General features: G+C 46.3%; 1 protein-coding gene across 1 annotated transcript in view; it reads left to right on the plus strand.

Moving 5' to 3' along the window:
• cabin1 (calcineurin binding protein 1) overlaps positions 1–13,692 on the plus strand; it is a 77,603-nt gene that overhangs the window by 17,402 nt on the left and 46,509 nt on the right. The window contains 8 exon segments of the mRNA XM_042099859.1: positions 133–394; positions 775–945; positions 1,357–1,446; positions 2,045–2,217; positions 2,522–2,811; positions 7,194–7,262; positions 9,292–9,471; positions 10,565–11,019. Of these exon segments, the coding sequence (XP_041955793.1) occupies positions 133–394; positions 775–945; positions 1,357–1,446; positions 2,045–2,217; positions 2,522–2,811; positions 7,194–7,262; positions 9,292–9,471; positions 10,565–11,019 (1,690 nt within the window).

Raw genomic sequence — 13,692 nt, forward strand, 5'->3', positions numbered from 1 at the left:
AAAAATAGATATATATATATACAAAAACATTTTACATAAGCATCGCATTATATTCCTGGATTAAACATGACAAATCCATAATCCTCATCATTTCCTTCGAATTTTTATTTTTATTTTTTTTTCTGTTTGAAGGTTTGACTCGTGGGCAGGCATGGCATTGGCGCGAGCGAGTCGGATCCAGGACAAGCTGAACTCCAACGAGCTGAAGAGCGACGGGCCCATCTGGAAACACTCCCTGGCTGTGCTCACCTGCTTCAGGCGGGCGCTGGAGATCGACAGCTCCAACCTGGCGCTGTGGATCGAGTACGGCACCATGTCCTACGCCCTGCACTCCTTCGCCTCACGCCAGCTCAAGCAGTGGAAGACCGAGCTGCCCCCAGATCTGGTCAAACAGGTAAGTCGAGTGTTCCTCTCCATGCAAACAGGGGGCACTCTTGTGTGTGTGTGTGGTGTGTGTGTGTGTGTGTACCTCTGCTTATACCGTGGGGTCCAAATTAATTTAGCCATGTTTTCATTTGTTGCTCCATGTATTCGTGGTTTTGTCCATTCATTCATGCAACTGAATTTCTGGCAAGCTCACCTTGTGTGACCCACATCATCCGGATCAATCATTTGTTTTTGTTTGGTGTGTTGAATATATATTTTTGCAAATTATAACTGTTAGCTATAGCAGTAATTGATTCAGGTTACTTAGAGGCATTGTTCACCACCCATTTAGGTATATCTGTGCTCATTTGAGAGTTAAAAGTCTGATTTGTTTTGGGGGACGCTCAGATGGAGGAGAGAAGGGACTCCATGCTGGACACGGCCGCCAAGTGTTTCCAGGGCGCGTCCAGCTGCGAGGGGGACAGCGACGAGGAGGAGTGGCTCATCCACTACATGCTGGGCAAAATCGCAGAGAAGCGCAAGCAGCCACCCAAGAACTACCTGCTGCTCTACAAAAAGGTGACCTGCAGGGGGCGCTAGCCAAACCTCTTGCACCAAAAGGCAGCAATCTGCTGAATCGTATAGTAAACTCAGTCTTGTCAGAGTTATTGTTTATAAGCGGTGGTAGACTATTTTGACTTGTTAGAATATTATTGAATGGATTCCTCCATCCATATACTGGACCAGGTAATTCCACCTTCTTGGTTCAACAAACTGACACATGCTCTCGGTTCAACAAACAAAAATATTGTTGAGGCAGAAAGTAGGCAGAAAGTGAGGGGTTCTCTCTCCAGCCTGGAAACCCACCTCTTCAGTAAGTCTTGACACTTTCTCCATGGCTTAGCTATGTGTAGAGTATTATGATGGGGTTAGAGGTGCTGATGTGCTGTTGGTGACCCAACTCATTGTACTCTCCACTTCTTGTGTCAGTCGGCCCACTACCTCCACGAGGAGGCTGCCCGGTACCCCCGTAAGATCCACTACCACAACCCCCCTGACCTAGCCATGGAGGCCCTGGAGGTAGGCACTGGTCTTCTCATACACACGTTGAGCAGTGGGTCATAGATGAGGTAAACAAGTATATGTAGGAGTTAATTTGTGTATAACAAGTTTTATTCTTTATAATTAAATTGGGATTTTATTCCTTGTGGTCTCAATTTGTTTTTGGAATACTCTAATGATGATGATTGATGTGATGTTTGATGCTTTTCACACTTTAATTAATAAAGTTCAAGTTGATTAGTCACACCTCGCACAGCTGACAAGAACAACTCAGAACTCTTGTATAATAACAATTCCTGTATTTAAGGACTTTTCCAACAAGCTCTACATCTTCACTCTGTGATTGCTCTACCCCTGTTTGTCTCTATCCCTCTTTCCTCTCGTCCTCCCTCTCCTCTGTCTCTTTCTTTCCTCTCGTTCTCGTCCTCCTCTCTCCTCTGTCTCTATCCCTCTTTCCTCTCGTTCTCGTCCTCCTCTCTCCTCTGTCTCTTTCCCTCTTTCCTCTCGTCCTCCCTCCTCTGTCTCTTTCCTCTCGTTCTCGTCCTCTCCTCTCCTCTGTCTCTTTCCCTCGTTCCTCTCGTCCTCCTCTCTTCTCTTTCCGCTCCTCTCATCTCAGCTGCACTTCCGGCTCAGTGCCACCATCCTGAAGCTGCTGGAGGACGAGAGGGCCAATGAGCAGAAGGGGGAGGAGGAGCTGGACTTTGAGCTGTTCTTCAACACGCTGGCCGAGGCTGCCGTGGGGCCGTTTGCCCGAGGGGAAGAGAAGAGCATGCCCAAAACCAGCGAGAAGTGAGTCTCTCTCTCTCTCTCTCTCTCTCTCTCTCTCTCTCTCTCTCTCTCTCTCTCTCTCTCTCTCTCTCTCTCTCTCTCTCTCTCTCTCTCTCTCTCTCTCTCTCTCTCTCTCTCTCACACTCACACACACACAATCCCTGCAGCTAAACATGTAAGCAGTGGATTTAACAAAATGTTGTCGTTTTGTCTTTTGTATGGCACTTTGTTTTTAATGAAAAGTAGTTAGGCTGTATAAATGGGGAAGAAGGTCTCTGGTTTATCTTCCACCCTAGTTCACTGTTACAGTCTCCATTGCTTCCAGGGACAAGACCCTCTCCCTGAACGACGACGACTCCCGCTCCTCCATGGGCACCGGCCTGGCGTCCTCCTCATCGGCGGCGGCAGCTGCAGCAGCAGGGGTGACGGTGACCGGCACCACCACCACCACCACCACCACAACCACCACCTCGCTCCCGTCCAGTGCGCAAGGTCTGACCTCACCGCCGTACACGGCCACTCCGGTGGACCACGATTACGCCAAACGTAAAAGGCAGAGGCAGCAGCAGCAGCAGCAGCAGCAGGAGCAGCAGCAGCAGCAGGAGCAGGGAGATGGTACAGTCCCAGTCCTAACCACTCTCTGGGTGTGGGCCCCTTCCACGGGAGAGGAGGCACACTGGGGTGTGGAGCGCTAACCAGAATGCTAATGCTAACGATAAAGATAATGCAGAGCATTATCGATGATGATGGTAGTATTGATGAAGATCAGGGTGGTGGTGTACGATGGTGATTTTTGTTTCGGGATGATGATGATGATGGTGATGATGTTAGTGGTGATGGTGATGATGAAGAGTAGTCATCATGGTGCTAATGGCTTTGAATCCAGTACTGACTCCCCCCCTCGCCCCTCCCCCCCCCGACCCCACACCCTGGATTGCGCGGGGAGACAGGGCCGTGGGTAAGTGGGCAATATGGCTTCCAGTGCTGTGTGAATGTGTCCTTTCTGCCTTTTCCCCTTCCTCACACTGTTACGCATAGATATTAGAAAGCTAGATACCGCATTAGGCTCCAGAACCTATGTAAATAGCGCCGCCATCATGGTAGGGCCAACAATCACTGGAGGCCAATGGAGAAACATGTGACTCTGACTGGAAATCCAACAGGTGTCTCTGATTGCCGGCAAGTGTTGCCCATAGACAGTAAGGCGTTTGCCCTCACCAATATGGCGGCCGCGTTCACGTATGCCACCTCATATAACTATACGGACAATGCGGTATCTAGCTTTCTAATATCTATGCTGTTACGGTTCTCTTTTTTTTAAAGTTGTATTTATGAGCTTTTTAGCCTTTATTTGACAAGACAATCAAAAGATGATAGAAAAACGAGTGGGAGAGAGAACTTGGGAAGTGGGAAATTACCTCCAGCTGGACTCAAACCCTGCTCCCCATGGTCACTGAGCCCATTCATCATATGATATGCCGACGTTACCGCTGCGATTGGGTTCCCCCTGTTATGGTTTTCATCGTAGTCAAGCACAGCCATCCTGGCGTTGGAGGTGCCCTTTCAGAGAGCTGTGGCTGCTGGAGGTCCTGCTATGGGGCTTGGCGGATTAGGAGGTGCCTCCAAGAGATGTGGACAGGGACAGGCCTCGCCTCGCCTTTGGTGCTCCCGTGAGGCCCTGCGGTCAGGGCAGAGGAGAGCTGTGCCTCGGGGCGGCTGTCATGGGCCAGCTCACCTCGGAGAGAGAGAGAGGGAGAGAGAGAGAGAGGGAGAGAGAAAGGAGAACTGTGCAGAACTGTGCAGGCTGCCACTGCTGACAGGTTGGCACTGAGAAACAGCGTGGGCGACACCTGTGTGTGTCTGTGTATGTGTGTGTGTGTGTGTGTGTGTGTGTCTGTCTGTGTGTGTGTGTGGGTGTGTGTCTGTGTCTCTGTGTGTGTGTGTGTGTGTGTGTGTGTGTGTGCGCAGTTATGCCTGCTTCCTGACTGTTTGCTTCCTTAGCAGTCAGTCTTCAGCCATTTGTCATATAAATATAGCCTGCTGCATCTCTGTAGCTGCCCTTGTCACACAAAGGCAGTAGAACCAAGAGAGGTGAAGATGAGCATAGAGAAACCGGCCGAGTTGAATCTGCTGGGTTTTTAGAGGCCTTTATCTAAATTCATGGAGGTCTTTTGAATGTAAGACCAGTACTTACAAAAGACTGCCCAACGCAATTGTTGTTTCCAGTTCAGATTTTGTTAAATTGGCACCAAAATGTTTGTCCTGAAAATAACTTGGCTGCTGGCTTGGGTTTTGCTAATTGATTGTAATTACATTAAATTGCCCCCCTCCCCCCTGCTGTGTGGAAAATGTTTTGGTCTGCAGACAGCTGTACATTGTCTGTATTCTGAAATGACCCCCCCCCCCCCCCCCCCCCCCACACACACACACACACACACACACACACACACACACACTCCCCCTCTATCCAGTCCGAGTTCGAAAAAGCTGACATACGTTGGCTCTGCTGTGCTGGTCACAATACTGAGCTGCTTGGATGTGAAGCACTGAATATTAATAATAAAATAGACTTTGTTATGCTCGCTAATAGACCTCATCTTTCTTGGAAAAGCTGTGTCTGGTGTATGCAGCTGTCACAATTCATAGAACTGTGTTCATCTAATTTGGCTCAGACAAGACAGGATAATGTAGCACCAGAAATGGCTGAAGGGCCTTTCTGTCTTGTAATTGTACTGTTGTCACACCTGAACCCACAATGGAATATTCCCCGTAATGAGTTGGTTTTAAAAGGCATATTATTGTCTGTGGCCCAGGGTTTGTGGTGGTTGAGTTCCACAGCCAATCAAATTACATCCCTTCCTTTCGTGTTCCAGAACATTGATGGACTGGAATATGTCTCAGTTTATTTCCCATTTACAGAAGACAATGAACAGATACTGGAATATTACTTATTTGTATTTATTTATATGTGTATTATGTATATGTGTATATAGAGTATTGTTACTTATTACTTAGTTACTTATTTGTATTTATTTATATGTGTATATAGCGTATTCTGTACAGACAGAACAGCTAGCTAGAGGACCATGAGGAAGCTGGCGCCCACAGCTGAGGGGTTGACGTCACCTCCTGCTGCCGCGTCTCACTGCCACTGGCAGCCCCTCAAAAACGCACTCAGATGCAAATGTCAGGTCGCAAGGCTTCCCCTGGTGTACCCTGACTGGGTGTAGGGGGGGGGGGGGGATCCCCCCCACCCCACCGCCTCTCCAGCTTGCTGCTGTGTCTGTCTTTTCTCACCTCTGTTTTCCATGAGAGGACGAGGGGGGTGGGTGATTTTGCGGTTGAAATGTCCACAGTATTAGACGGTGCTTTCCAGTCCAGTTCCATTATTTATTATTTTATACATATTATTTACTTTTATTTTTGTTTATTCATTTCATTTTTTAGGGCCCATGTACAATTTCAAGTATAAATGTTGTCATTTAAAGCATTGTACCAGAGTTAAGAGTCTTAGAGTTAATTTACAGTACGTCTAGTTTCTCCTGAGGTCTTGATGCACACCAGACTTAATCAATCAGGGTGAGTTCAGTCAGGTAAGTAAGGGCCCTGCTGAGACGTGAAAGTCACAGTGCTTTGGGTTACCAAGGGACAGAAGAGGTAAACATCAGTATAAGTGACTGTCTGATGTAGCCGTTTAAACACAACCGCTCTGGAAACAGTTTGTGTGTCTGATCCACTGTTTGTGGAAAATTGTGAGGGATGTTTTCAAGAGTAAAGCTTAAATCAGGTACAAACCAAAGCTCAGAAAAGAGTTGAATCTTATTGTGTTTTTGAGAATAGTTCAAATATACTGATTAGCTTGTGAATAGGAGATGGAAAGCTCATTAAAGTGGAAGCTGCTTTTTGAATTTGTTATTTTTATAAAAGCACTTACTGCATGATTGGTAAGAGGCTCAAGTTTGTACCCATTCATTAGGGATGGTTGTTCTTTCCACTGACAGAATGTAGGCCATATCGAACACTTGGGAAACCACTTTACCCTTTCTAGGTAGTGTCTTCAATGCATTTTGCAAGTACCTTCCAGCAGGCCACTTATATTAGTCACTGTGTGTCCCATTCAGAAAGCAGGCAACGGCAGGAAGTAGCTCGAAATCATGTTGAGTCACAAGCTAAGTAGCTCACTAAGGTTTTTTTTTTTTTTAAACTGTTCCGTGTGTGTGTGTGTGTGTGTGTGTGTGTGTGTAAAATGACTGCAGCCATATTGCTCATGTTGCCACTATTTGCCTGTCTATCGTTCCAGAGTCCATCCTACCTATCTACCTGCCTACCTACCTACCTGCCTGCTACCTCTCTGCCTGCTTGCTTCTGACACCTGCTTTTGTCATTTTATTTACGAATGCATGACAGTTGAAGGTTTTCCCTGCTGGGGGGGGGGGGGGGTTGGGGGGGGGGGGGGCAAATAATGCGGCTAATTTGGCAAACCCAGAATCCAACAATGCACCCTGTCCTCTGCCGTCTGTGTGGGGTTGTTTCTGTCTCGTCAGTTTGGTGTGTCGTTTCGCAGCGAAAAAGCAAGCTGTGTAACGTTGAAATGAATTTAGAGTTGCCAAGTGCTTCTGTGTGTGGAATTCTTCAACAGACCTTCTGCAAACCTCTGGCTTCTGTCGGGCAGAATACAAAAACACCAAGTAAACGCCTCATCAACATGACCAGAGATAAAAGTATGACTAGAAAAGACTTGACAAGTCATGTGCTTACTTTGAATGAATATACCAGGTTAAATCGAGCAGTAAAGTCAAGTAGGAGCAATTGCTCAAGAAGGCAGAAGTCCAGTGTCTGTAGCAGGTCCGTTGGTTCTCCAAACTGCTCCGATCACCATGATTGATTGTGTGGAATTGATGGATGGCCAGCAGTTCCTGGCTCAGCTTGACGGCGAGAGGGGCTGTCCCAGCTGCTAATGTGTTTGTTTGTAAGCGATGTCATGGTCTCCTCAACAGCGCTGCAGTCTCATGGCCATGACTACTGCCTCTACATGCCTACTGCGTTACAGATGATGCCCGTCACTGGTATGGCACCTACTGGCTCCCAGGCCCTCCAGTATAAAAGGACCTACTATACTTTCCATTTGATTTAGCTTAGCTTTAGCTTCGGCTTATCTAAGGTCATGCATGTTTGCCATGTGCAGAGCTATGTTATTGTGCTTTTCATATGGAGTTGCTTGAATATCAAATTATGTATGTTTTGCTACTGTAAAAATCAGTCAGTCTAACCATTAATGATTTAGTCCTCATGATAAGTGTCTGAAATGTGTCCTTTTCTGCTTGATTCTGGAAAGCAATGATGTATCTCAAGTACATATTCTGTCGTTCTCCTGCAATGCAGACAAAGACAGCTTACCTCTTGCACATGCATTTTGGCTTACAGAAAAAAAACAGGGGTGAGCAATCTGGCTCTCAACAGATCCATCACTTTAAAAAAGGCTTGCCAGCATTTCACTAATTAGATCTTTTAGAATTCCCCTGTGTTCTTATTACACAGACTGAGAGGGTGAAAAAAGACACTCTCTCTCTCTCTCTCTCTCTCTCTCTGTCTCTCTCTCTCTCTCTCTCTCTCTCTCTCTCTCTCTCTCTCTCTCTCTCTCATACACACACACACACACGCACACACACACACAGACAAACACACATGCACAAGCAACAGCAACCCCAGGCTTGTTGCCCCTGCTGCTGATGTGGTTGTCTACAGAAGGCTGCGGTGTTGTGCTGAGGCTGCATTTGCTGAGCGGGTGGGGGCGGCGAAGCACTCAGTGCACGAACGCTGGGGCAGATGCCATGTGTTGTGCTAACTCACTTTTTTGCCCCAAACACTCTGGATGGCGCCTCAAAACTTCATCTGAACTCTGCTTTTTGAGACTTACAAAGCCGAAGCAAAGGTCATACACATTGACATATCCAGTGAATCGACAATGTCAGAATTACTGACATTACTGGAAATTGTCATGGCCCTTCTGAATTTTATACGCCATGTGGTGACAATTAAGAATATGATGATATGATAATACTGTTGGATCACTGGATACTGATTGTAATGACTACAACATGTGACATTGGCAGTAACAAGATTGACATGTTAGTCTTAGGGTATGTTAGTCTTATGAAGCAGGGTTTGGGTAAGGTCTTACAGCATGGTGCAGACCTGGGGGATTGTTTTAGGGGAGCACCTGATTGAAAATAGGAGATATAGGTTCATGCACACTGTGAGCACAGGTTATGGGAGTGGGCCTGTTTCATTTGCTATACTCATTGTCCCTCAGGCAGAAGCAGGTTTATGATATATTGATATTCAGTGTTCAGTACTTTGTGGTACATTCTATTCTCAGATATTGTTTTCAAACATCAAGCCTTTTAAGAGGTGTCCATGATTGTCTCAGCATTTGTAAAGCAGGCCCTTTTTATTGGCCATCATGGGAAGAATGTAATTATTCTGCACATTTATGCACCCCTTCCACTCAAATATCTCCTTGACAACTCCTCAAGGTCTGCTGGATTATAGCCAGTACTTAAATGTGAAGGATGGTGGCTCTTGAGGGACAAGAGGAGTGCAGCGTACTGAGTTACTCAAAGCTCACCTACTTGTTGCTTAGATCAGAGCTCTGACTGGGCACAATTACAGACCCCTCTGCCTGCATTCAGAAAGCCCCTGACCTTCTCCCCCCACCCCCTGTCCCCACACACCCCTACTCCTCTGTGAAGGTGGAGTACCTTGATGACTTGTTAATCAGTCTCTTCTCACCTGAGTGCTGCAGAAGCAGTTGCTTTCGCTAATCAGTAAAAGGGCTCGATTCACTCTTCGCTGCACTCTAGTTTCTGCGTCGACGCCGCGGTGATTGTGCTATTCGCACCATGACTCAGTGCAGCGTCAACAGCGAGGTTTGGTGATGTTGGCGTTGGTCTTGTGTTGTGCCGGGGACTTGGGTGAAGTTGTGTCCACACACCAGCTGTTGAAGGAAGCCAGGTGGGCCACTTTTTGTGATGGGCAAAGTGGTCAGCCAGCTCTCATGATCTTGTGTGTATGTGTGTATGCTCTCCACCTCAGACCACAGTCAGGACAGTGTGACCCAGCTGCTCTCCGACTCCAACTCCCTCCAGGATGTGTTCCTGGACCCCACCAGCTCTCAGGACAGCAGCCAGAAGGTGGACTCTGGGAAATGTAGTACGTTCTCTGAGGACACAAACCCCCAAATGAAGGAAGGGGCGGCCCTGGTTGAAGATCCAGGTGATTATCTGCCCTGTCTGTTTTTTGTTTGTATTATATTTAGGGCTGTCTTTGCTCTTGTGAAATAAAAGATGCATTATGAAAAATGCATTACATTACCTCCACAGATGCAACATAGTTGTGTGGTGTTATCCTTTGGTAACACTAATTCTGATATCAACATCCTGTTACAAGACCATAATTAACTTTATGCAGCCCACAGACAAAGTTGCACACAAGACATTTGGCTTGACTAGTTGGTATTTGTTTCTCACACATCTCCTCATACAAACTAATTGGAATATTCATGACATGTCAGACATTGATAGACTGTCTGGAATGATCTGGGCTGGAGGCTAGCAGCTATCATATTGGGCAGCCCTCACTTCAGACTTGTTTGTCACAGTCTCACAACAACACTGGAACATAGATAGATAGATAGATAGATAGATAGATAGATAGATACATACATACTTAGATAGATAGATACTTTATTGATCCCCAGGGGAAATTCGAGATTTGGAACATTCGAATCATGTTTTGCAATTTTTATTTTTTTATTCAAATTTTTGACAAACAAACAAGGCAAAACAAATCAAACAAAGTGCATTCAAAGCATGTGTGGTCCAAAATTATTTCTTCAAATCGGTCCTAGAAGTTGATTGGTTGATTTATTTTTTATTTAACTTTTTTTGCAAACCTATATGAATGAACATAATACAAACATGTGAAATGTTTTTTTTAAATCAGTGCAATTTACTCTAGAAAGCTTTTACATGCACAGTATTGGTTATATAACAACCTCTGCTATGAAGCTCCTAATGAGCCAATATCTGGAGAGAGAGATGGACCGTAGAAGTGCTTTGCCATCAAGTTCACATGGACTCATTATAGCAAAAATATTTCCCTCTCTGTTACCAATTTCTAAGTAAGGATTTCCACCCAATTTCCAATGAACAGGAACAAATGGAAGTAAGAGGTGTACAGTTACTGGCTCATAAATAACTTCTGGCCAGAATCACTTGGTTTGCCTTTAAAAAACATATAAAACATAGTGTTTGTTATTATTGTTTGTTATTATTATTATTATTATTATTATTGATTTGTTTGGCAGGTTCCCTTCAGGAGAAGCCCACAGAGGCTAGGCCAACTTTACCATCCCAGGATGACACCACCACACAGGAGTCCTCAGATACGCTCTCCATCACCTCACCTGAGACGTGCGCCCCGAAGCCTCCCGCTGAGCTCTTTGCCCAAACCCCCACCACCACCACCCCCACCACAACCTCCACTGCAGTCACACCGACTTCAGCCAACGCGCCCAATCAGAAGCCGACCCAGTCCACGCCGCCCACCCCACCCAGCGAGAGCAAGCGCCGGACTGAGCCGCCACCACCGCAGGAGCTCCCTGAGGTGCCCAAGAGCCTGCCGCAGGGCCGGACAGAGCAGCACTACCTGCTGGTGGACTTGTCCATCCGCTCGCTCTTCCTCTGCCTGAGCCGCTTCCCGCAGCACTACAAGAGCCTGTACCGGCTGGCCTACCTCTACGCCAACAGCAAGACGCATCGGGTCAGTGCACCACACTCTTTTGGAAACGGTTCATGGCATGCACCCACATATGCATTAGGAGTCATGCATTATCATACTGGATATGTAACCATCCTACCTCTTTAACATATACCTCAGGTGGCTTTAAACACCATGTTCTACTCTCTACACCTCACTAACCTCTCACTTATCATGTATACAGACCTTACTGCCCTGTAGCTGACCCTAGTCAGATGGGTCAGGCCCTTGAGTCGTGGATCTGCTCGAGGTTTCTTCCTATATGTATCTCCAATTCTAGGGAGTTTTTCCTCGCCTCTGTTACTCATGGGCGCTCTCTGATTGTTTAAACACTCTGTAAAGCGCCATGAGACATGTGTAATGTTTTGGCGCTTGATATGCATTCACATCCAGCAAGGATTAGTGCTGTGTAAATATGTGTTGGGAAAGGCCCCCATATGTGAATATAATATGAGATGCCTGAAAAGTGTTAGGTAATCCGTTCTTGCTGGTGCACACTTCAAATAGGCTAGTGTTTTTCCACTGAGAGAGTGAACGTTCCATACTCATTTTGGAGCATACATACACATATGCCCACGCACAAACACAGCCACCCTCACAAAAACAGGCAAAGCAGAAGCAAAACACATTCTGAAAAATGCAACAACCTATTAGCTTACTCACTAGAAATTGTAGCATCAAAAAGTGGCCATTGTTGAGTTAACTATTTGGTGCATCATGGTATGCAGCAATTTGACATTTTTGAAGTATGTTTTTATAGGCAACTAGTTGGTAGTGTCTTCACATATATTCTTGAAGGGGGGGTGGGGGGTGGGATCACTTGACCATTCACAGAAATCTCTGTAAAATAAAGAATTGAACTGCATTACAGATGCTGCCAAAGACAGCAAGGCCAGTAAAGCTTGTGTTTGGGGCTCCGTGTAAAGACAGCAAGGCCAGTAAAGCTTGTGTTTGGGGCTCCATGTAAAGACAGCAAGGTCAGTAAATCTTGTGTTTCGGTCTCCATGTTACAGTCACCGCTGGCAGGCTAGTAGTGGAAGTCGAAGTGAGTCATGGAGAGTCAAGAAGTATCAGACTGACCAGGTCCAATAAAAAAGGGGACATAGGTTTGTACATCATCGTTTTCAGATGTTTGCAGATTCACTGTCCAATGTCCGCATTAAAACACAAAGCCAAAGTATTCAAATGAATCAAATTGTTCGCGTTTCAGGAGCTCGAAAACCCCAGAAGAGAATAGATGAGACTGAGCAAACTGAAAAAAAAAGTGTTTTGGTTTCAAACGAAATAGTGCAGATGTAGCCTAAGCTCCTAGTGAGTCTGGGGCCATGGGCAGAGGCAATGCTGACTGAGCTGTTGGCACCATGGCATGGGTGGAGGGAAGGGACTGCCGTCTGAACCCAAGAGAACTCAGGCACCAGAGCGCTGCCAGCAGCCTGCCCCTGCACAGAGCCCTGGGGGGGAGTACAGGGTGGCACTGTGCCTGGGTCAACACCAGCACCACCACCACCACTACACCCCTCTTCTCCTCTCTCGCCTCTGTGGCATTGTGCCCAGGTCAACACCACCAACATGCCCCTCTTCTCTCTCGTTTCTGTGGCACACCATGCCACTGGAGAGAGACGGTTTAGATGGCACAGGTTCTGCTGGGGCGGGCAGTGCTGGTTGCTTGCCGTTGCCATGATGGACTGAGTCAGCTCTAAATTGATCCCATCTGCGGCGAGCCTGGGATAATGTTTTTTTTTTTGCAGTTCCAGCAAGGCTGTGCACTGTGCAGAATTATTTTCTGGTTTTGTCTGGTTATGTTGCTGATCGGATCATTAACGGCCAAAGCAACAAAGACAAATGATGGGAGAATTTGTTGGTATAGAATCCATCATGAGTGTGAAGAGGGGTGGGTCTGGGATGCCAGACACTACCGTTGACCCCTCTGGAGGTGTCGTGGGCCCAACTCAATAAAACACTGATGAAGGACGGTAGGTGCGTGTTTGACAACCCCAGTGAAATGCGCATAAAGGCTGCTCTGTTGGTGATGCTTTTGGCACACTAAGAATGCTTTTGGTTGGGCATTTAGGCTACTGTCAGCGCATGTGATACCGTGAAGAAGGGCGTTTGCCTCTGCCGCCAGCCAACAATATCCTACATCATGTTTCGCAATGTTCAATAGGCCTGGTTGTTGATTGGCCACTGCGGGAAATCCCCTGCCTACAACACAAAGCATTTAACACCTATCCTGTCCTGTGTATATCGGAAGCTCCCCTCAGGGGGTGCCAGTGCAAGCTTGTGCCAGTGCCAGCTCGATAAATCGTCAAATTCACCAATAGGATATTATTATTTTTTGTCTACGGTTGCTATGCACTTGCACAGTCAGTCTATCAGAACTAGAAGCTAACTTAAGATGCTCTAAAAACTTGAGTATGAAATATATTAAATCCTATCTACAATCTTAACTTAAACTTAAGTGGTAAGTTAACCTAACCCAGGTTTGTTGATAAACCACATGCTTGGAATAGCCCCAGGGTTCTGTAGGCTTATCGAGATGTGCGGTTATAGACTGCCAACCACGCCTTGTTCCGTTAAAATAATGGACATGTCCAGAAAGCCTACATTTTCATTTACATTTTAAAACCATTACAATATAACTATCTCTGTCCATATCTCCATCCAGCTAAGTAGTAC

Source organism: Alosa sapidissima, chromosome 8 (assembly GCF_018492685.1).
Source record: "Alosa sapidissima isolate fAloSap1 chromosome 8, fAloSap1.pri, whole genome shotgun sequence".
NCBI lineage: Eukaryota > Metazoa > Chordata > Actinopteri > Clupeiformes > Clupeidae > Alosa > Alosa sapidissima.